The sequence below is a fragment of the Anguilla anguilla genome, chromosome 17, assembly GCF_013347855.1.
Source record: "Anguilla anguilla isolate fAngAng1 chromosome 17, fAngAng1.pri, whole genome shotgun sequence".
NCBI lineage: Eukaryota > Metazoa > Chordata > Actinopteri > Anguilliformes > Anguillidae > Anguilla > Anguilla anguilla.
This window is the reverse complement of record NC_049217.1, coordinates 1,497,022-1,520,673: the sequence shown is the minus strand read 5'-3', so window position 1 is coordinate 1,520,673 and position 23,652 is coordinate 1,497,022. Positions and strand designations below refer to the sequence as shown.

The 23,652-nt window shown below is 44.0% G+C and overlaps 1 protein-coding gene across 1 annotated transcript in view; it reads right to left on the bottom strand.

The window, feature by feature from the left end:
- Positions 1 to 23,652, bottom strand: part of LOC118216882 (C-type mannose receptor 2-like) — an 85,834-nt gene that overhangs the window by 28,384 nt on the left and 33,798 nt on the right. Inside the window, exons 4-9 of the mRNA XM_035398470.1 lie at positions 23,254 to 23,418; positions 22,510 to 22,623; positions 22,283 to 22,426; positions 21,723 to 21,914; positions 18,957 to 19,111; positions 17,618 to 17,722 (exon numbers count right to left, since the gene is read on the bottom strand). Coding sequence (XP_035254361.1) covers positions 17,618 to 17,722; positions 18,957 to 19,111; positions 21,723 to 21,914; positions 22,283 to 22,426; positions 22,510 to 22,623; positions 23,254 to 23,418 — 875 coding nt within the window. The remainder of the gene's footprint in view (positions 1 to 17,617; positions 17,723 to 18,956; positions 19,112 to 21,722; positions 21,915 to 22,282; positions 22,427 to 22,509; positions 22,624 to 23,253; positions 23,419 to 23,652) is intronic.

Below are 23,652 nucleotides of genomic sequence, written 5' to 3'. Positions count from 1 at the left end.
CTCTTGGGACTAGTGTAGTCGACTATGCCATCACTGACATGGACCCTTCTTTCATTAGTGCATTCACCACAAACCCCATTTTCAGACCACTGTCAAATCAATGCGTACCTGAAAACTGGACAACCCAGGAACACTGAAACACAGCCCTCTAAGCTGTATAATCTCAATCAAACATACAGATAGGCTGAAAACAGCATGGAAGAATTTACCACAGCAGTCAGTTCCACTGAAATAACTAACCTTTTAACAGTTTCATTTTAATATAATTTAAACCTGACCAAAGTGGCATAAATCTAGCAGGTAAAATGATAATTGAAATCTTCCATCAATCAGCACTTAAAACTCAAAAAACTAACAAGAGAATTAATCAGAAACAAAAACTTGAAGAAAAATGGTCGGATGATGAATGTAACTCTATAAGAAAAAAAACAATTAAAAAGACAATTATCAAATTTGAAATATCATCAGCCACAAAACCCTGACTTGCACCTCAAATATTGTGAAATCCTTTCATTATATAAACTAAAGTTAAAACAAAAGAAACAAAAACATTTGACACAATTCATGAAACTCTTAAAATGATGAAAGATTTAAAGATTCCATTAACCAAAATCAGTTCTGGGAAAAATGGAATAACTTAAGTAACAAATCACCTGAAGAATTAGCCATTCAAAATTGTGAAATTTGGAAAAAAAACATTTGAAAAACCTATATATGGAATTCTCTCAGGATGATCTCAATTCAGAACAAAAACTACTTTGAAGATACTTGGATCAACAATCAAGGACAACCAGAATCCAATGGACAACCAAATTACTCTAAAATAACTAAATGAAAAAATCCAAAAGATCAAACCTAGAAAAGCTTGTGGCCCTGACAGTATCAGGACAGAAATGTTTAAATACAGCACCCCTGAGCTACAGAAGGCCTTACTTAAGTTATTCAACCTAATATTACAAACAGGCTGCTTCCCTGAGATCTGGAGCCAAGGGCTTATACCCCCGATCTACAAGAGTGGAGATAAATTTGACCCCTATAACTACCGAGGCATTTGTGTGAGCAGTAATCTGGGGATGTTTTCTGCAGTATTCTTAACGCCCGAGTACAAGCCTTCCTTACTGAACACAATGTCTTGAGCAACAGTCAGATTGGCTTTCTTCCAAAACACCGCACAACTTACCATGTTTACACCTTACACACCCTAATCAATAAACATGTATCCCAAAAAATAAAGGAAAAGTCTTTGCATGCTTCATTGACTTCAAAATAGCATTCGATTCAATCTGGCACGAGGGTCTACATTATAAACCCCTACAAAGTGGTGTAGGGGGTAAAGTGAATGAGATAATTAAATCAATATATGTAAAAAAAAACCATTATGGAATAAAACTTGGCAAAAAAAGAACAGATTTCTTCACACGGGTGTGGGGTGAGGTAGGGCTGCAGTTTGAGTCCAACATTGTTCAATATCTATATCAATGAGTTAGCGGTGTTACTGGAACAATCTTCAGGTCCAGGCCTCACCCTAAACAACACAGAAGTTAAATTTCTGCTCTATGCAGATGACCTGTTCCTGCTCTCACCCACTGAACAAGGATTACAGTACAACCTGGATCTGCTGGAGCAATACTGTCAGAACTGGGCCCTGACAGTAAATCTGAAAAAGATGAAGATTATGGTCTTCCAAAAAAAGCCCAGATCTCAGAAAAGCAGACACCTCTTTACTCTAGGAACACACACTAATCAACAACCCTGGACTAAAAATCAGTGCATCAGGGAGCTTTGGCCTATAGTGAATGAATTAAAAGAAAAGGCCTGCAGGGTTTTCTACGAGATTAAAAGGAGATTCCATAAAATAAACAGTCCTATTAGAATCTGGTCAAATATCTTTGACAGTGTCATCCAGCTTATCATGCTATATGGAAGCAAAATATGGAGCCCGCTCAGTCAACAAGACTACACTAACTGGGAGAAGCATCCAGCTGAAACCCTGCATGCAGAATTCTGTAAAAACATACTGCAAGTACATATAAATGCCCCTAAGAATGCATGCAGGGCTGACTTAGGCAGATTTATGACTATCATTCAAATTCAAAAAGGGCATTACATTTAATTTAACATCTAAAAATGAGTCCAACAAACTCAATTCTTGGCACTCCAAACCCAAGAGCTCAGCCCAGGAAAGTATCCCCTCTGTCAGCTGGTTCTGAATCTCTCTGAACTAACATTAACACATACTAATACAAACCAGCTTCAGACGAGCACTGCTTCACAACAGCCCATTAGAGTCAAACAAATTATAAAACACATCAAAAACTCCTATCTGGACCATTGGAACAAAGAAACACAATCCTAAAATTGAATTGTTATCGGGCCCTTAATAGAAAATACACACAGGCAGAGTATCTCTTCTCTGTCAGAGATACAAAGCAGAGACAGATCCTGACCAAGTACAGGCTCAGTGACCCCACGCTTGCAATTGAAATAGGCAGATATAAAAACTCATGGGTACCAATAGTAGAGTGAATATGTGGTCACTGTAAGACAGGAGAGGTGAAAACAGAGACGCACTTCCTCCTTACTTGCACAAAATATTTACAAATTAGAAAAAAATATTTCCACAAATTATCCCAAATTATAAATAATTTTAATTTCATATGAAAAGAAGAAAAATGTGCAATTCTGGGGAAGGATCAACAGCCCCAATTGCGGCACTGTTCATTTCAGCCTGTCATAACCTGAGGGACAGTGAGTGACCACCCACCCCACATGTACATATTTATTGATTTACTTCTGTTGCTGTCAATGCTGTTATTGTTATATATTGTTACATTTATCATTATTATTTTAATATTATTATTATTTTACATATTATATATGTATGCTTTGGCAATAATTACATTAGAGAGATTAAAGAGAGAGGAAAACACCTACAAATGCATGTAGGGCAGAATTAGGCCGATTCCCATTGGTAATAAATATACAAAAAAGAGCTCTAAAATTCTTGATACACCTTCAATCAACTCCCAATGACACGCTCTCGCTCTAAAGCACTAGAATCCCAAGAACTGAACCCAGAAAAGAATCCCCTCAGTCAGCTGGTACTGAAGCTTACTAATTCTGTAACCCAAACTAACCTGCACCATGCTCAGACCAGCACTGCTTACCAGCTGCAAATCAGTGTAGCCCAAAATATGCAACAAACAAAAAATTTGTATTTGGAACATTGGGATAAAGAAAGCAAACACAAAGTCGACTAAATTGAGATCAAACCCTAAAAATACTCCAGCATAGTATCTCTTCTCTGTCAGAAAAAAGAAATAAATCCTGACCAGATACAGACTCAGTGACCACATCCTTGCAATTGAAAAAGGCAGACACAAAAACTCATGGTTAACAAAAGAAGAACGAATATGTGGTCACCACTGAACTGTATAAGAACTAGAAGGGAAATGTGGTCACGTGGTTCCATTCAATTCTATTCAATTGGATACTTCCGCATGTGGCACTATCACAACAAATTTCATCCCCCCATTCCCTTCTGGGGTTCCGTTTCCGGTTACGTTCCTTGATGCGTAAGTTAGCATCAACATGACCACCTTGCCTGTGTGGTTGCCAAGTGTTCTCTGCTGGATGCTAATGACCATGAGAGATCGCTAGCTAGCTGGCTAGCTAGGAAGAGAAGCTATTATATAAGTCTAAGAGAAGCTCTTCCAGCTAGTGAGCTAGTGAGTTGTATATCCGACTGTCTTGCTGGCTATCTATTTATTTCTCTTGCTAGCTAACTATCGATCGAATCTTATGAGAGAGAGAGATATTTTTTATTAATTATTGTATTCACTGTTTCACCTAATTTACACGTGACATTACACAAGCTAACATACACAAATACCACACACACACATTTTATTCTGTTCATATGTTTATTGTACTCAATTTTTTGCAATATATACACTCACCGGCCACTTCATTAGGTGACAGGAGTAGCACCCGGTGTGGTCTTCTGCTGCTGTAGCCCATTTGCTTCAAGGTTCGAGGTGTTGAGCATTCAGAAATGCTCTTCTGCATACCTCGGTTGTAACGAGTGGTTATTTGAGTTTCTGTTGGCTTTCTATCAGCTCGAACCAGTCTGGCCATTCTCCTCTGACCTCTGCCATCAACAAGGCATTTTCGCCCAGAGAACTGCCGCTCACTGGATATTTTCTCTATTTCGGGCCATTCTCTGTAAACCCTAGAGATGGTTGTGCGTGAAAATCCCAGTAGATCAGCAGTTTCTGAAATACTCAAACCAACCCGTCTGGCACCAACAACCATTCAAAGTCACTTAAATCACCTTTCTTCCCCATTCTGATGCTTGGTTTGAATTTCAGCAGATCGTCTTGACCATGTCTACATGACTAAATGCATTGAGTTGCTGCCACGTGATTGGCTGATTAGATATTTGCGTTAATGGGTGCAGTTTGCAGTTGAAAAGGTGTACCTAATGAAGTGGCCGGTGAGTGTATACACACACACACACACACACACACAACAAAAATATAAATGCAACACTTATCAATTTCGAAGATTTTATTGAGTTCAAAGGTAATAGATGTAAATCAGCCAACTGAAATAGATTCATTATGAACTTATCTGCAGATATGCATTTGTTAGTCACAGAAGATACCATGAAATGAACAGAATATCGATCAGTATCTTGTGGGAGCACCATTTGCCTCATGCAACGCAACGCATCTCCTTCGCATTGAGTTGATCAAATTGTTGATTGTAGCCTGTGGAATATTGTCCCACTCCTCTTCAATAGCTGTACGAAGTTGTTGGATATTGGTGGGAACTGGAACATACTGTCGTATGCCCCGTCCAGAGCATCCCAAACATGATCAATGGGTGACAGGTCTGGTGAGTATGCAGGCCATGGAAGAACTTGGAGAACATGGAAGTGGCCATCGAAGGTGAGCTCTTGCCCACTCATGTCGATTGTGACTGTGAACTGCAGACAAATCAAGACCCCGGTGAGGACGTTGAGCACGCAGATGAGCTTCCCTGAGGGGATTTCTGACAGTCTGTGCAGAAATTCTATGGTTGTGTAAACCAACTGTTTCATCAGCTGTTCGTGTGGCTGACCTCAGAAGAAGGTGAAGAAGTTGGATGTGGTGGTCCTGGGCTGGGGTGGTTACACGTGGTCTGCGGTTGTGAGGCCTGTTGGACGAACTTCAAAATCTCTGGAACGACGCTGGACGCTTAAGTGACCATCGTACAGACACAGGAGTTTTATTATAGGCCTCAGAAGTCGTGTCGGTTCGTTAGCATTTGCGAGAGTTCCGGTTCAAAAAAATAGATGCCCCCATGGGACAAATGAATGGCGATTTCCGAATTCCTTTAAAATAAATTATGACATTTGGACGTTTTTTTATGAAAAAATAATGCTTTTTACCAATTTTTTATAATCTAAAAAAATTCTGTCATTTTAAAAAGCCAATTGCTAACGGCTAAGTGGTTAGCCACCCAAGATGACCCGTTGCACAATTACATCACACACAGAGCTGTTTCGATTCACTCGTGAAAACCATTTTCTTCCCGTTGTTTCCCATTAGTGTAATAAATTATACATTTTTCTATTTTTTACAGTTGTATATATCGTTGTAAACATCTTAATTGTTGCTATTGTTGTTATCGTTGGTATTCTCGTTAGTGAGAGCAAGAGCTGTGATGTAAATAACATGCGCAGCAGTGTTAGCTTTTTGTTAGCAAAATAATTGTTTCGGTTGAAAAACGACATTGGAATTCAGCGGATCCAGTGCCATTTCAGAGAGAAATCTGTCCGGATAAAATCGTCCAAGTTTTAAACGCCAGCTTAAAGCAGACTGTGACAAGGACCGGTTATGTGAAAATACATTCATTTTTTCCACAAAGAAATTTCCCTTTGAACTGGTTTTTGCTCTGCGTTACGTCAGACTTCTGAGGCCTATTATTATTATTATTATTACTAATAATAATAATAATAATAATAATGTATTTATTTATGTTTTTTTTTTTTTTAATTCCTGAGTTGATTTAACATTAACCCCTTAGCGTATGCCAAATCTGGCCAATCCTTGCCCATTTAACACCAGATGTGAACACCACACAGACTTGAAAAATGGCTTAAACGAAGCACGACTTTTATACCATTTACAATACAATAATTTAGATTACTTTATATTCATAATTTTGGAAGAAATAAAGTGCCTCAAATGCAATTGTTTAGTCAAAAAATCTAAAACGAATTTGCTCTTTTTTAGTACTGAGAGATTGCATATATATAGCAGGTTAATATAAAATACATACTAACCTATTTAAAGACACTCAATTTCAAAGGTAACTCATATGACCGAAATATTTTGAGCAGTAATACTTACATAGCAATGATGAAATCTTATCTGTTTTCAGTAGATAGAGACAGAGACAGTAAATCAATGCTACAGTTCTATGCGCTTCTGTCTTACACCAGAAAACGATGTCAAGTCTATCAGCAAACATATGGCTTAGCTATGCCCGTAAGTCCTCAATAATAATAGTATTTTCCAAGAAATTACAAAAAATCATTGACAAGGTTTTGTTAGGTGCAACGTCTTTTACTGCTCCCACAGAGTGAATGCGTAAGTAAATGCGATGATAAGAACATTTTCGGTTACGCTGACCTATAAAATTCTTTTCCAAAAGCAAAATTAGACATGTTATACATCGTTAGAAAGCTTATACTCTCACCTACTGAATAAATGAACTGTCAGTCAAACCAGACTGTACTAAAAAGGGCGACCATGCCGTAAACAACACGTGTGGTATTAAGCACAGTTACTTTGGAAGGTACCCAGGCGTCAGAAATGCGCGTATATTTCACCAACGGATTGTCCAAGACAATATATGACCACACAGTCTCAAAAGGGGCATCTCTACGTGCAAAACCAATGGTAAGGTTGCATATTTATTCAATATTTAGTCCCAGATATTGACTGTAGAATGACATGGTATCATTTTTTAAAACTTTGCCTCGTTTATTTCGTTATTCAGTGAGCAGCGTTTTCACTGCTGTATTAGCATATCTTAGGGATATTGTCGGGTTCATCTTGTTGCTATGACGGAATATGATTTTTGAGTGGTGAAAGAATATTTTTATGAATGCCCAGATAGACAATATTGTCCATTATGTCATGGGTGGGGGGTGTAGTTGCAGATGAGTGGTGCTGCGAAACTCCGTATGCGGCATTGTTGTCGTGATATGGGGGGTTGGGGGGGTTTAGGAGGAGGAGGAGGTATCGTCTACTAATGAAACAAAAACAACACTTTCTGTTTTTAACTCCATACCATACTTTGGTTGCAGTAGCACTGAATGTCTGAGTTCTGTAATCTCGACACGCAGGCGTGCCAACCACTGGGGGCTTTGCGCTAAAAGGTTAATATTGTTATAGTTTATGTGTACAGAATGTTATTAGTATACTGTACATATGTATTTCAATTGATTTATGATGCTTTGGAAATATTTACATATGTAAATAATAATAATCTGAGAAAAAACAACTGTTAACTGCTAATTTAAATTTCAACTGCATTAAATTGATTGCCAGTCAACCAACTAACTAAAGATGGGAAAGAAAAATGATGCAGTAAGTACATCTTTTTTTAAATTAATGGACTATTAATATAAAAACAAACAGCAAACCAGCTAACTTTCTGCTTTCAAGAAAAAGTGGCAGTTAGAAGAAAAGTGGCAGTTAGAACAGAAGTGACAGTTGAGCTGCAGCTACATGGATACATTGCTAAGCACTAGGTGGGCCGCAGGCCCTCCCCCTCTGCATTTGCAATAGCTGGATAGTACAAATCTGTGAAGCCGATGATCCTGACAGTGTCAAACAAACAATTAACATCTATACAAATGGCACTGTAGTGGCATTTTTATAGATGTTATTATTATTTTTTTAAGATTTTGAAAAAGATTTCTCACCATAAAAGAGGTAACCAAGAAAGACAAACCCACTCCTCAACACATAGCAATGATTCCACATTAACCAGTCCTACAGAGGAAGGCCTGACCCCTGAGGAGCGTGACACCCCAGCTCAGACCCTGCTCAGGCCCTCCAGCTCCACAGCACTGTGACTCTGATGAAGGACAATGTCACTCAGATAGACACAGAGATGGTGCAGCTAAGGTGCGCTAAAGACAGTACACAGCACTTACAGGAACAAATAATCAAAATAACAAAAGAACAGGAGAGCACCCGGGCAACTCTCTTAAAGGAGCTTCAGAGAGACAGGAACATGTTTATGGGGGAATACACAGCACTGACAGAGGAGGTTAGACAGCTACAGCAGGACAGAGAAACACACAGGAGGGGCTTAGCGGCAGTGACTGAGGAACTGCGGGACAGAGACAGGACAGGGCAGAACCTGAGGGAGCAGCTGCACTCACTCTCCATCCACAGCCCCCACCCCACAGCGAACCCCACCCAGAACAACCAGGACCCCCCAGTCCAGCTGGAGGCTCCCACCACCCCCTTAATCACTGAGGACCCCCCTATCTTAAGCCGCGTTTCCACCCAAAGTACCTGGAACTTTTAGTCCCTACTTTTTTTTTTTTAGGAACTACTTTTCAAGGAACTAAAAGGTTTCTTCAGCCCATTGTTGTCTGCGCTTCCACCGCGGTCTAAAGACTCGCGAAGATTAGGCTAATTAGTCCGCTGACGTACTAAAAAGCGACGGCTGTTTTACACGTCATTTTTATTATTGTGGTCCTTAATTTTCTTGTAATCTTGTTTTAATTTTTTAAGCTTCACTGTTTCCCGGTGTGAACAATTTTCAGCTCGCTTAACTTGCAGGAGATTTTCGCGTACACTGTATCATTTTGGGTCACCGTTTCCAATTCCCGCTGGATTTCATCCTCAGCATAAATGCTCAATTAAGGCCTGGACTTCGTCGTCGGTCCATCTGTCCTATGATTTCTTCTGTAACTCCATGTTGATGTGTCGAAGCACAATGAACAAAAAACAAACTGGTTTGCGGCTGCAGATTTTTTTAACTGGCGGGTGAAATAAAATGCTGCTCGACCAATCAGAAATGTTCAGCGCTGCAAACCCCACCACCAAAGTTTCTGTACTTTTGGCAAGTACTACCCCCCGAGCAGGGACTTTTTTGGGGGTAAAATAACGTCCCCGGAACTTAATTTAGACCCTGGTCCCTGCTCACAGCATCAGAAACCCACACAGTCTGCTTTTCCTGCAGCAAACCCAGAGGGGCTGAAACAGTGCTCCTCATTGACTCCAATGGGAACGTTATCGATGAAAAACAGCCTTTAACCAAGTCAGAGTGAGTAAAATCTGGTGTACGAACACTAAAACACTTTCAGTGTCCAGGCTTGGCTCCCCTAGTCATGTCCTGATACACTCGGGCAGAGAGAGAGAGAGACAGAGTGTGTGTGTGTGTGTGTGTGTGTGAGAGAGAGAGAGAGAGAGACCTTTCCCCCAGTGAACAGGGGTTACAGAAAAGCCTAGACCTGCTAGAACAATACTGCCAGACCTGGGCCCTGGCAGTAAACCTTAACAAAACTAAAATTATGACATTCCAAAAAAGATCCAGATCTCAGGGAACAAAACACAAATTCATGTTAGGAACACACTACATTGAACATTCCTCAAATTACAATTATTTAGGGCTAAAAATCAGTTCTACAGGAAACTTCAACATTGCAGTGAATGAACTAAGGGAGAAAGCACGCAGGGCCTTCTACGCCATAAAACGACAAATTTGTGTAGAGATTCCAATTAGAATTTGGCTTAAAATCTTTGGAGCTGTAATCGAACCAATTGCTCTTTATGGCAGTGAAGTGTGGGGTCCACTCATCAGTCAAGAATTTGGCAAATGGGACAAACATCCAATTGAAACCCTGCATGCAGAATTCTGTAAACATATCCTGAAATTACATAGAAACACAACAAACAATGCATGCAGGGCAGAATTAGGCCAATACCCATTACTTATCAAAATACAAAAAAGGTCAATCAAATTTTGGAAGCACCTAAAACAAAGTGACCCCCACTCATATCAATACAAAGCCCTGCAATACCAAGAGTTGAGCAAAGCAAACAATCCCCTCACTCAGCTGGTCCTGAGCCTTAGTTCCCCACATACACTAACACACACTAACACCTCACCTGCTCAGGATCAGAACCAAACTACAAACATAATTAGAATAAACCAAATTGCAACACAGCTGAAACAGAATTATATAACCTACTGGGAAACTAAAACAAAATTGCAAAGTAAAATGAAATGTTATTTGGCCCTAAAAAGACAGTATGCTGTAGCGAACTACCTGACCACAGTTACTGACAAAAAACTGAGAACCACCTTGACGAGGTACAGACTCAGCGAGCACCACTTAGCCATAGAAACTGGCAGACACAGACAATCATGGTTGCCAGAAGAAAATAGATTGTGCCAACAATGCAAAGGCAACCAAATTGAAACGGAAAAACACTTCCTAATGGAATGCACAAAATTTGACCAAATTCGCCAAAAATTCTACCAAAAAATAATCCAGAAATGTCCCCAATTCAATGATATACCCAATGACGATAGATTACCCTACCTATTAGGAGAAGAAAAAGGCTGCTGCATATTAGCAGCACAATTTGTGTTCTCTTGCCATACTCTGAGGGACAATGTGTGACCACCGCATGCACTCATGCACACATTTACACACAGCATACACACGTACAAGCAGACACATAATATTCACTCATGCACATAACACACAGATAGTCAGACACACACACACACACACCTAACATCACTTACTGATATTTTTGTATATATTTTTTTATTTTTATTTTATTTTATTTTTTTAATATAACGGATTAACTGTATATAGTTGTATGTTATAACCACTGCTTTGGCAACACAAGTGCCTATATTTGTCATGCCAATAAAGCACTTTGAAATTGAAATTGAAATTGAGAGAGAGAGAGTGTGTGTGTGTGAGAGAGAGAGAGAGAGCGCTGTGGGGCAGACTGGAGAGAGAGAGAGAGGGCGCTGTGGGGCAGGCTGGAGAGAGAGAGAGCGAGAGAGAGCGAGAGGGCGCTGTGGGGCAGGCTGGAGAGAGAGAGAGCGAGAGAGAGCGAGAGGGCGCTGTGGGGCAGGCTGGAGAGAGAGAGAGAGAGAGAGCGAGAGGGCGCTGTGGGGCAGGCTGGAGAGAGAGAGAGCGAGAGAGAGCGAGAGGGCGCTGTGGGGCAGGCTGGAGAGAGAGAGAGAGAGAGAGGGCGCTGTGGGGCAGGCTGGAGAGAGAGAGAGCGAGAGAGAGCGAGAGAGCGCTGTGGGGCAGGCTGGAGAGAGAGAGAGAGAGAGAGAGAGCGAGAGGGCGCTGTGGGGCAGGCTGGAGAGAGAGAGAGAGAGAAAGAGCGAGAGGGCGCTGTGGGGCAGGCTGGAGAGAGAGAGAGCGAGAGGGCGCTGTGGGGCAGGCTGGAGAGAGAGAAAGAGAGAGAGAGAGAGAGAGAGAGAGAGAGAGGGCGCTGTGGGGCAGGCTGGAGAGTGAGAAAGAGAGAGAGAGAGACCTGTGGAGCAGGCTGGAGAGAGAGAGAGAGAGAGAGAGCGAGAGGGCGAGAGACCTGTGGAGCAGGCTGGAGAGAGAGAGAGAGAGAGCGAGCGAGAGGGCGCTGTGGAGCAGGCTGGAGAGAGAAAGAGAGAGAGAGAGCGAGAGGGCGCTGTGGGGCAGGCTGGAGAGAGAGAGAGAGAGAGAGCGAGAGGGCGCTGTGGGGCAGGCTGGAGAGAGAGAGAGAGAGAGAGAGAGAGAGAGAGGGCGCTGTGGGGCAGGCTGGAGAGAGAGAGAGCGCTGTGGGGCAGGCTGGAGAGAGAGAGAGAGAGAGAGCGAGAGGGCGCTGTGGGGCAGGCTGGAGAGAGAGAGAGAGAGAGAGAGAGAGCGAGAGGGTGCTGTGGGGCAGGCTGGAGAGAGAGAGCGAGAGGGCGCTGTGGGGCAGGCTGGAGAGAGAGAAAGAGCGAGAGAGAGAGAGAGAGAGAATTCAGAGAGCACACCCTGTCCAGGCTGTCTGAAACCAGCTCAGTCCAGCTCCTGAGAGATGATGTCACCCAGATGCGGAGTGAATGCCGCCTTGCCATTAAGGAGCTGAGTGCAGAGATGGCTGAGCTGCGGCAAGACAACCAGGCCCTGAGAGCTCAGCTGGCCAAAGTAAAGGAAGACGCGCTGCACAGGGAGAGGGCCTTCTCCAGAGAGCTGCAGGACCTGAAGGAGCACCTCCGGGGACACGCTGCAACCCCCTGCCCAACCCACACCTGCTCCACAGACACAGACACACACTGCTCTCCCCCCAAAAACACAGTCCTTCCCCCTGGCACTGACACACAGCTGCCGTCAGCCATACCTGAACACTCTGGCACTACCACACTACCTGTCACACAGGAGAGTCACACACACCCGACAGACAGCCCTGCTGTTCCCAACACACAGCATCACCCAGAGAACCAGCCACCCTCAGACACACAACCTCCTTCCAGCAACAAGACTGAAAAGCCCCAGGCACAGGTAGTCCTGCTCATGGACTCAAATGGAAAATTCCTGGAAGCAAAGAGGCTATTCTCTGGTCAAGAAGTCCAGGCAATCCGCTGCAGCAACACGGGAAGGGCCATGGACCTGCTGAAGTAAGACAAACTGGGAAAGCCTTCCTGCATTGTGGTGCACACTGGCACCAACGACCTGCCCAACATGCACCACAAAACTGCCAGAGCAGTGTGGAAGGTGGCAGAAAGAGCAGCACAAGAGTTTCCCCACTCACGAGTTGTCATGTCCACACTGCTGCCCAGAACAGATACACCTCCACACATCCTGCAGGAGATAAACTCAGAGATCGCCCGGGGCTGTGCTACACTACCAAATGTGCACCTGGCACACCACTCCACCATCCGCTCCTGGCATCTCTATGATGGACTCCATTTAAACCAGGAGGGGGTCAAAATTTTCGCTAAAACCCTAAAAGATGCAGCCCTGGGACGCAACCCAACAGTCCTGCCTTACATCTCTGCCCACAGAGGACGCCAGAGAATGCAGCCGCACCCTCCTACCCACACACCCCGAGCTCCACAGAGACCACACTATTCTGCTCATCGTCCTTTCCCCCCACACCACTCCAGCACCCCACACCCTGAGCACCAGCCCCGCCCCACCAGCAGAGCCCCTGTACAGCAGCAGCCCCAAAGCTATGCTGCAGCCCTGTCAAAACCCCCTGTTCCACCCATCCCACCTACCCCGTCAGAACTTGGAGAAATTAAACACCTGCTGGGGATCCTCTGCAGCAGACTGCTGAACTAACCCTGCAGTTTCAGGATACCACCAACACGGGGGCGCCAAAGAATGCAACTGCACCCCCCTACCCACAGACCCCGAGCTCCACAGAGACCACACTATTCGGCTCGTCCTCCTTTCCCCCCTCACCACCCCAGCACCCCACACCCTGAGCACCAGGGTGCTATGCTGCAACCCTGTCATAACCCCCGAAGGAAGGAAGGACACACATATGGTTAAAAATAAGTAAATCTATTGGCATCTGTGACAAAAACATATATTTGTGTGCAGCCTACACTCCTCCATCAGAGTCTCCCTACTTCACTGAGGAGTTCTTCAACACCCTCCACACAGAAATTGTCCATTTCCAGGCCCAGGGAAATGTGATGGTCTGTGGAGACTTTAATGCCCGCATAGGCACATAAAATGACTGCATAGAGTCAAAAGGAAATAATCATGTGTTTGGACAGACCCCTCTGCACCTCACACCCACACAAATAAAAAGAAACAACTCAGACAAAATAGTAAACAAGAATGGAAGAGAGTTAGTGCATCTCTGTCAAGCCTTAGGTCTGTATATCCTTAATGGCAGGATCAGAGGGGACTCCTTAGGGCGGTTCACGTATTCTTCAGCTCTTGGGAGTAGTGTAGTTGATTATGCAATCACTGACATGGACCCCTCCTCTAACAGTGCATTTACTGTCAGGCAGCAAACTCCCCTCTCAGACCACAATCAAATAAATGTGTTCCTGAAAAAAACTGTACATATGAAAAAATCTGAAAAACAGCCCAGTAAGCTTTACAATCTCACCCAACCATACAGATGGGCACAAGACAGCAAAGATAAATATATCAAAGCAATCAGTTCAAATGAGTTAACTAACACTATTAACATTTTTAACAATACACATTACCAGAATAACAATGAAGGAATTAATCTGGCAGTTAATGACATTAATTGTATTTTTCAGAAAGCAGCAATTGATGCCAGCCTTCTAAAAACAAGGCATAAAAATGTGAAACAAAAACCTACTGAAAAATGGTTTGATTCAGAATGCAAAGATATAAGAAAACAACTGAGACAAATATCAAACCAAAAACATAAACAGCAGGAAAACCAAGATTTACACCTCAAGTATTGTGAAATACTTAAACAATACAAACAAACCCTGAAAATAAAGAAACAAAGCTACATCAATAAACAACTAATCGAAATTGAAGAATCAATCAATCAAAATCAGTTCTGGGATATGTGGAATAACTTGAGCACAACAGCACCACAAGAATTGGCTGTACAAGATGGACCCATTTGGAAAGACTATTTTGAGAATCTATACAAAGATATCCCGCAAAAAGATTTAAAATATAATCAGAATATAATTAAAGACAAACTAAACCACCTTGAATCAACAATTAAAAACAATCAAAATCCATTAGATAACCCAATCTCATTGCTAGAACTGACTGAAAAACTCCAGTCTCTAAAACCAAAAAAGGCTTGTGGTCCTGACAGCATCAGAAATGAGATGCTAAAACACAGCACTACTGAGCTGCAGAAGGCTGTGCTGAAGTTATTCAACCTGGTACTGAGCTCCGGCTGCTTTCCTGACATCTGGAACCAGGGGCTTATATCCCCGATTCACAAAAGTGGAGACAAATTGGACCCTAATAATTACTGAGGCATTTGTGTAAGCAGTAATCTGGGGAAGTTATTTTGCAGCATCCTTAATACAAGACTTCTAAACTTCCTTAACGAGCACAATGTCTTGAGTAAGAGTCAGATTGGCTTTCTACCGAACCACCGTACAACTGACCATATGTACACCCTACACACCCTAATAAATAAACATGTCCACCAAACAAAAAATGGAAAAATCTTTGCATGTTTCATTGACTTCAAAAAAGCCTTTGATTCTATTTGGCACCATGGCCTATTCTATAAAATTATTCAAAGTGGTGTAGGGGGTAAAGTTTATGACATATTTAAATCTATGTATACAGGAAACAAGTGTGCGGTACGAATTGGCAATAAAAGAACAGAGTTCTTCACGCAAGGTCGTGGTGTGAGACAGGGCTGTAACCTCAGTCCAGCATTGTTCAATATATACATTAATGAGTTAGCGGTGTTGTTGGAACAGTCTGCAGCTCCTGGTCTCACACTGTGTGACAAAGAAATCAAATGTTTGCTTTATGCAGATGATCTGGTCCTGCTGTCACCCACAGAAAAAGGGTTACAGCAACACCTAGATCTTCTTCAGAAATACTGCCAGAACTGGGCCCAGGCAGTAAATTTTAAAAAGACAAAAATCATGATTTTTCAAAAGAAGCCCAGATGTCAGGAAAACAGATACAAATTAACTCTAGGTAACACCGCCCTAGAGCACACTATGAATTATACCTACCTTGGTCTGACTATCACTGCATCAGGAAGTTTCCGCATGGCAGTAAATGCATTAAAAGAAAAAGCTCGAAGAGCAATATATGCAATAAAAAGACAACTTTTCAAACTAAATATCCCAATTAGAATCTGGTCCAAATTATTTGACAGTGTAATTCAGCCTATTGCGCTTTATGGAAGTGAGGTCTGGGGTCCACTCAGTCAGCAAGACTACACTGCATAGGACAAGAATCCAGTTGAATCTCTACATACTGAATTCTGCAGAAATATCTTGCAAATACAAAGGAAAACACCTAACAATGCATGTAGGGCAGAATTAGGCCGATTCCCATTGGTAATAAATATACAAAAAAGAGCTCTAAAATTCTGGATACATCTCAAATCAAGTCCCAATAACACGCTACAATCTAAAGCGCTAAAATCCCAAGAACTGAACCCAGAAAAGAGTCCCCTCAGTCAGCTGGTACTGAAGCTTACTAATTCTATAACCCAAACTAACCTGCATCACGCTCAGACCAGCACTGCTTACCAGTCGCAAACCAGAATAACCCAAATTATGCAACAAACAAAAAATTTGTATTTGGAACATTGGGATAAAGAAACCAAAACACAAAGTCGACTAAATTGCTATCGAACCCTGAAAAAAGACTATACTCCAGCAGAGTATCTCTTCTCTGTCAGAGATACAAAGCAGAGACGGATCCTGACCAAATACAGACTCAGTGACCACACCCTTGAAATTGAAAAGGGCAGACACAGAAATTCATGGTTACCAAAAGAAAAACGAATATGTGGTCACTGTAAGACAGGAGAGGTTGAGACAGAGATGCACTTCCTCCTAAATTGTACAAAATATACAAATATTAGAAAAATATATTACCAAAAATTTTCAGAAATTATACAAAACTTCCATTCTTTATCAAAGAATGAAAAATGTGCAGTCCTATTAGGACAAGGACCAACAGCCCCAATTGCGGCTCAATATGTCTCAGCTTGCCATAACCTGAGGGACACTGAGTGACCATCGTACATAATTATAATTATCTATTTATTTATTTTATTATTATTATTATTATTATTTTATTTAAAAAAAAATGTATTTTATTATTTTATTTTATTTTATTTTATTTTATTTATTTATTTATTTATTTTTTAAATAGAATGTTCATTATTAGTATTCCACTGTAAATATGTATTTTGAATTGATTTATGATGCTTTGGCAATATGTACCTATGTATTTCCTGCCAATAAAGCAATTTGAATTTGAATTTGAGAGAGAGAGAGAGCTGTGGGGCAGGCTGGAGAGAGAGAGAGAGAGAGAGAGCGCTGTGGGGCAGGCTGGAGAGAGAGAGAGAGAGAGAGAGAGAGAGAGAGAGGAGAGAGAGGGCGCTGTGGGGCAGGCTGGAGAGAGAGAGAGTGTGTGTGTGTGAGAGAGAGAGAGAGGGCGCTGTGGGGCAGGCTGGAGAGAGAGAGAGAGAGAGAGAGAGAGCGCTGTGGGGCAGGCTGGAGAGAGAGAGAGAGAGAGAGAGAGAGAGAGAGAGGGCGCTGTGGGGCAGGCTGGAGAGAGAGAGAGAGAGAGGGCGCTGTGGGGCAGGCTGGAGAGAGAGAGCACTGTGGGGCAGGCTGGAGAGAGAGAGAGAGAGAGAGAGGGCGCTGTGGGGCAGGCTGGAGAGAGAGAGAGAGAGAGAGAGCTGTGGGGCAGGCTGGAGAGAGAGAGAGAGAGAGGGCGCTGTGGGGCAGGCTGGAGAGAGAGAGAGAGAGAGAGAGCTGTGGGGCAGGCTGGAGAGAGAGAGAGAGAGAGAGAGGGCGCTGTGGGGCAGGCTGGAGAGAGAGAGAGAGAGAGAGGGCGCTGTGGGGCAGGCTGGAGAGAGAGAGAGTGAGAGGGCGCTGGTACCGGTTGACAGCCGTGGTCCTGTGTGCGTGCCTCAGTCCGCTGCGCCTGCTTCTTGCAGATGGAGGGCAGCATGACGTTACACGGGCTGTCATCCCACCGGCCGTCCTGCACAGCAGAACGCACAGTCACATGACCACCATCGCGTACATCACCTCAACCCACCTGTTCTTCATCCACCGCCCCTCCTGCACAGAACGCACAGTCACATGACCACCATCGCGTACATCACCTCAACCCAACTGTTCTTCCCACAGCCATGTTTCTCATGCTTGTAATGGTGCAGACAATGCACACATTGGATTATAATAAGCAGCACTCTACATATTTCATCAACTGTGCTTTCAATTAACCAACAAAAACAAGATAATACAAAGCCTGATAAATGCCTCCACCAATGTTTCTGGTTGTCGTTTTGGCTGAAAACTTTTAGCTTGTACAGTGATCCAAATTTTCCACATGGTATCCCAAGACAGACATTTCTGACTTCCACAGTAGCTGGATTGATGCAAAGAAACACTGAACACAGGCCATCCTAATTCTCAGATACGAAAGTGTAGTAAAATGGGTGAAAGAGTTCTGTCTGACTGGAGCCTCAGGCTGCAAAGTGCCCTTTTAAAACATTTTAATGGCGTAGGGAAGTAAGTATGTTTTGGTGCTCTAACTTAATAGTTCCGCTGCTATTTTGCTTTGAAAATTCCTATGTATTTATGTACCCCCAAAAAAATTGGAAATAAAAATAAACAAATTAGCTGACAAAGTGATAAAAAGAAGAGGAACAGCAAGAGCGAGGCTGTACTGTGCCGTGTGTGGCTTTACTCCAGAAAGCTCTTATTCACTTAAAACATGTTTGTCTGAATTATGCCAATATAGTCAGCCCATTGCATCCTGAAGGAGCTTGGCCCCTCCCCTGACACACAGAAAGCAGAATCATTGGGTCCTGCAGGAGCTTGACCCCTCCCCTCACACACAGAAAGCATAATCATTGGGTCCTGCAGGAACTTGACCCCTCCCCTCACACACAGAAAGCAGAATTATTGGGTCCTGCAGGAGCTTGACCCCTCCCCTCACACACAGAAAGCAGAATCATTGGGTCCTGCAGGAGCTTGACCCCTCCCTTTCACACACAGAAAGCAGAATTATTGGGTCCTGCAGGAGCATGACCCCTCCCCTCACACACAGAAAGCAGAATCATTGGGTCCTGCAGGAGCTTGGCTCCTCCCCTCACACACAGAAAGCAGAATCATTGGGTCCTGCAGGAGCATGACCCCTCCCCTCACACACAGAAAGCAGAGTGCACAGCTGCCCTGTGGAGGCATGCTGGGAAGCGGAGTCCACTCACAGGTCCCCAGAGGGTGACGCAGTCCTCTGGAGTGTTGCGGAAGTTGTTGGGCTCAAAGGGGTGCCAGTGGGTGAAGATGACGGGCGTGTGGTCTGACCACTCAAAGCTCATGTCCACCTTGGTGTCATGAAGCCCGATCCACAGCTGCTCCACGTCTGCATGTGAGAGTGAGAGAGACATGAGGAGAAAGCAGACTGCCCATGTCACGTACCAATAATTAAACACGCTAGCCATTCCATTAGCCTGAAATACAGTACATGACAAATTAACTGTTGAGAAATCATTTAAAGATGCATCAGTACCCAAGTTTTTCCATCATAATTACATTACATTCATTTGGCAGACGCTTTTATCCAAAGCGACGTACAAAACAAAGTGCATTTCATGGTCGTAGACAACTGCTGAACACGGGTTCAGTAAGGTACAATACTTATTTTGTACAGCTATTTCTAGCCGAGAACAGTGAACACTATTCTGGCCTAACATCTGCAAAGCCAACTAGGCAGAAGAATAAGCTACAGTATTAGGACAAATACAAATTACCAAGAAGTGCAGGGATGGGGCAACATGTAACAAGTGACAGGAAAAAGGTTTTTTTTTAATTTTTTAAATTTTTAAAAATTTTTAAATTATTATTATAAAAGAGTGAAATATACACCGTGGTGGTGGTTAGTCTAGGTATAGTCTGAAGAGATGAGTCTTCAGGCCACGGCGGAAGATGGGTAGTGAGGGGGAGGTTCGGAGAGGGACGGGGAGTTCGTTCCACCACTGGGGAGCTAGGGTGGAGAAGCTCTGCGATCCCTTTGGGCGGGTGGGAGGGGTTACAAGGCGCCCTGCTGCCGCAGAGCGGAGTGGTCGAGCAGGCACATAAAATTGAGTCATGTCCTGCAAGTAGATGGGGGCTGTCCTGTTGGCAGCAGTGTAGGCAAGGATCAGGGCTTTGAACCGGATCCTGGCGGCGACCGGTAGCCAGTGAACTGATCGCAGCAGAGGAGTGACGTGGGAGAATTTGGGGAGGTTGTAGATGAGTCGGGCAGCAGCATTCTGAATAATCTGTAGTGGCTGTATGGCACAAGCTGGCAGGCTTGCAAGGAGAGAGTTGCAGTAATCAAGGCGAGATGTCTTAATGATGTCTCCATAATGATGTCTTAATGCTTATCTTCTCGTGCCAATAAACAATGATACAAATAATTTTATTGACTGTAATTGAAGCTAGAGTTTCAGTTTTAATGGCACAAATGGACATGTCAATATTTTAATTTTACAAGCAGCTTATGACCACCACCGTCCTTGCTTGCCAGTGCTGGTGTATCAGTAGCTAGACCGGTAGCTGTATAAGTATTTAAAGTTAGCTTTGGTTAGGATATAGCCACTGCCGGCTGATTTTTGATACTTCTCCAGCGCATACACCTTGCTATTGTATTAACAAAACTAGTTTAATTTAAAGTGTTATTTAAACTAGCTTGATTTAGATCCTCTCTGTCAATTTGACCGTTAGTGGTGCCGCTGATTTAAGCTGGCTTCTGTTTTTCAATCATAGTCTCTCACACACACTACTATTCTCTCACACATACAATCATACTCTCACACACTACTGTTCTCTCTCACACATACAATCACACTCTCTCACACACACTACTATTATCTCTCACACTTACAATCACACTCTCTCACACACACTACTATTCTCTCTCACACTTACAATCATACTCTCTTACACACACTACTGTTCTCTCTCACACATACAATCATACTCTCTCACACACACTACTATTCTCTCTCACACATAAAAACATACGCTCTCACACACACACTACTATTCTCTCATACATACAATCATACTCTCTCACACACTACTATTCTCTCTCACACATACAATCATACTCTCTCACACACACTACTATTCTCTCTCACACATACTACTCTTCTCTATGATGGTCTGTGTGAGAGAGTATAATGGTGTGTGTGAGAGGGTATGATGGTATATGTGAGAGGGCATATCTTGTTTCTCCTTGTTTCTCCTTAATGTATGCTACCATAGTAAAGGCTTTTTATCTGCATTTTGTTCAATGGACTTAAGTGGACTTGATCCTGAGTTTGGTTACACTGTTGTAAGTCGCTCTGGATAAGAGCGTCAGCTAAATGCCTATAATGTAATGTAATGTAATGTAATGGCATAGTGGTGTGTGTGAAAGAGAATGATGCTGTGTGTGAGAGAGTATGATGTTATGTGTGAGAGAATAGTAGTGTGTGTGAGAGGAAGTATGATTTATGGCCTAAACGGCCTGTCATACCACATGCACGCACACACACACACACACACACACATTTATACCTCTAATAGCTACGCGCCCAGTTCCTACTTTTATCTCCAGGCCCTGCTGGCCCTTTGAAGTTTTCTAGCGCCCAGAACAGGCCCAATAGTGATTCAGAAGTCCGACAAGCTACTAAATGCTCACTCAGGTGCAGTCAGTTTCAGGTGAACTGTAGAGCAGTAAATGCAGGTTTAAGTGGGATACCTGCATACCTGGGGTGAGTGCTATTACAGGGCCCAGGGGGCGACATAGCTCAGGAGGTAAGACCGATTGTCTGGCAGTCGGAGGGTTGCCGGTTCAAACCCCGCCCTGGGCGTGTCGAAGTGTCCTTGAGCAAGACACCTAACCCCTAATCCCTAACTGCTCTGGCGAATGAGAGGCATCAATTGTAAAGCGCTTTGGATAAAAGCGCTATATAAATGCAGTCCATTTACCATTTACCCATTCTCACCTCTCTTCAGGTTGTTGATAATGAACTCCAGCTCTGGCAGGGTGTGGATGCTGACCAGGTTGGCCTCCATCTTCTGGCAGATTCTCTGTGCCTCAGCCCAGTCCTTCTTCTCCTCCGTCAGCCTGTAGCAGCCGGCCTGGAAGGAGAGCCACCCCGCCCCACAGTCTCTCTGCTCCTCATCCACCCAGGAGTCTGTCAGATACACACACACACACATAAACAAACGCGCCCACACACATACACACGCACGCACACGCACGCACACACACACACACACATATACACGCACGCGCACACACATGCATACACACACACACACGCATACACACACACACACACACACACACAAATGTACAGGCACACACGTAAGTAATTAGCACACACATCAACAACAGTTGATAGCAGCAGAATGTTCAGCAATAAAGCCTGAGAGACATGTTATGTCTAAAAATGAGGAAGAATGACATGTGTGAGGATGGAAGCTGACTGAGGGGTCGGGGGGTCAGGAGGTTGGGAGGCGGGGGGCGGGGGGGGTGGGGTTGGGCAGGGGGGAGGCTGACCAGTGCTGAAGGGGTCCAGAGTGGCATTGGGCCTCCTCTTGCAGACGTAGGGCAGGGCCATGGAGCAGTCCCGGTTCTGCCAGCGGCCCGTGGACTCGGTGCGGATCACCGCGCAGTTCTCCTCATCCACGTGATTGGGCTGCTCTGCAGGGGGAGGGGTAAGAGGGGTCAGAGCGCAGAACCGCGGTCCTGGGCGCAGCCTGTAGGGGGCAGTGTTGCTCACTCACCGGGCTCCCAGTACAGGAACTTGACGGGGGCGGAGTCGGCCCACTGCCAGCCGCCGTTGAGGTCCAGGTCATTGAGGCCGATCCACAGGGTGGAGCTGTACCCCGTTAGCAGGCCTGCGAGCAGAGAGGTCACATGATCAGGAGAGCCCCACCCACCCACTTGCACTGACAGATTTCTGGGGCAGGGCAGACTGCAAACAGACAGAACTGTGTGTGGCTACACTCTCAGAAGAAAACTTATACAAGTTCCTATAAAGGTACAAATGCTTTGTCACTGGGGTGGTACCCTCCAGGTACATAAGATTTTACCCCTAGCCAGCAATACATAATTAATTTGTCCCTTCTTTGCTCATAAAAGGTACTTATTAGTACCCAAAGAGAACATTATTGTACTTTCGGGGTACATTTGGCAAAGTTGTCGTGTGTGTATGTGTGTGTACGTGCGTGTGTGTGTGTGCATGTGTGTGTGTGTGTGTGTGTGTGTGTACGTGCGTGTGTGAGTGTGTGTGTGAGTCTGTGCATCTCCCCCTCAGCATTGATGTAGCTCTACTCATGCAGCTTAGTGATGTGTGTGTGTGTGTGTGTGCGTGTGTATGTGTGTGTGTGTGCGTGTGTGTGTATGTGTGAGTGTGCGTGTGTATGTGTGTGAGTGTGCGTGTGTATGTGTGTGTGTGTGCGTGTGTGTGTGTGTGTGCGTGTGCGTGTGTAGTGTGTGTGTATGTGTGAGTGTGGAGCTCCCCTCACCATTGATGTAGCTCTGCTCGTGCAGCTCGGTGATGCTGAGCAGGTCTGCCCCCTGCTGGCGGCAGCTGATACGCGCCTCGTTCCAGGAGAGAGTGGACTGGAAGTTGAATTGATAGCAGCTGCCGGTTAGCGTGTCGATGTCCCAGAACGTCTCACAGTCTTTGGCTGGGAAGGTGGGTGGGGGGTGGGGGGTGGGGGGTGGGGGGTGGAATGAGAGATGGAAGTAGAGAGAGTGGGAGGAGAAAATGACAAAGAGAGGGAGAGAAGGAAAGAGAGTGAGCGAGAAAGAGAAAGAATGGGAAGAGAGAATGAGAAAGAGAAGGAGAGGGAGAGAGAAAACAAAGACGAATGAAAGTTGGAGAATACTGCATGTCATAGTAGTCAAGAAGGTTAAGAAAG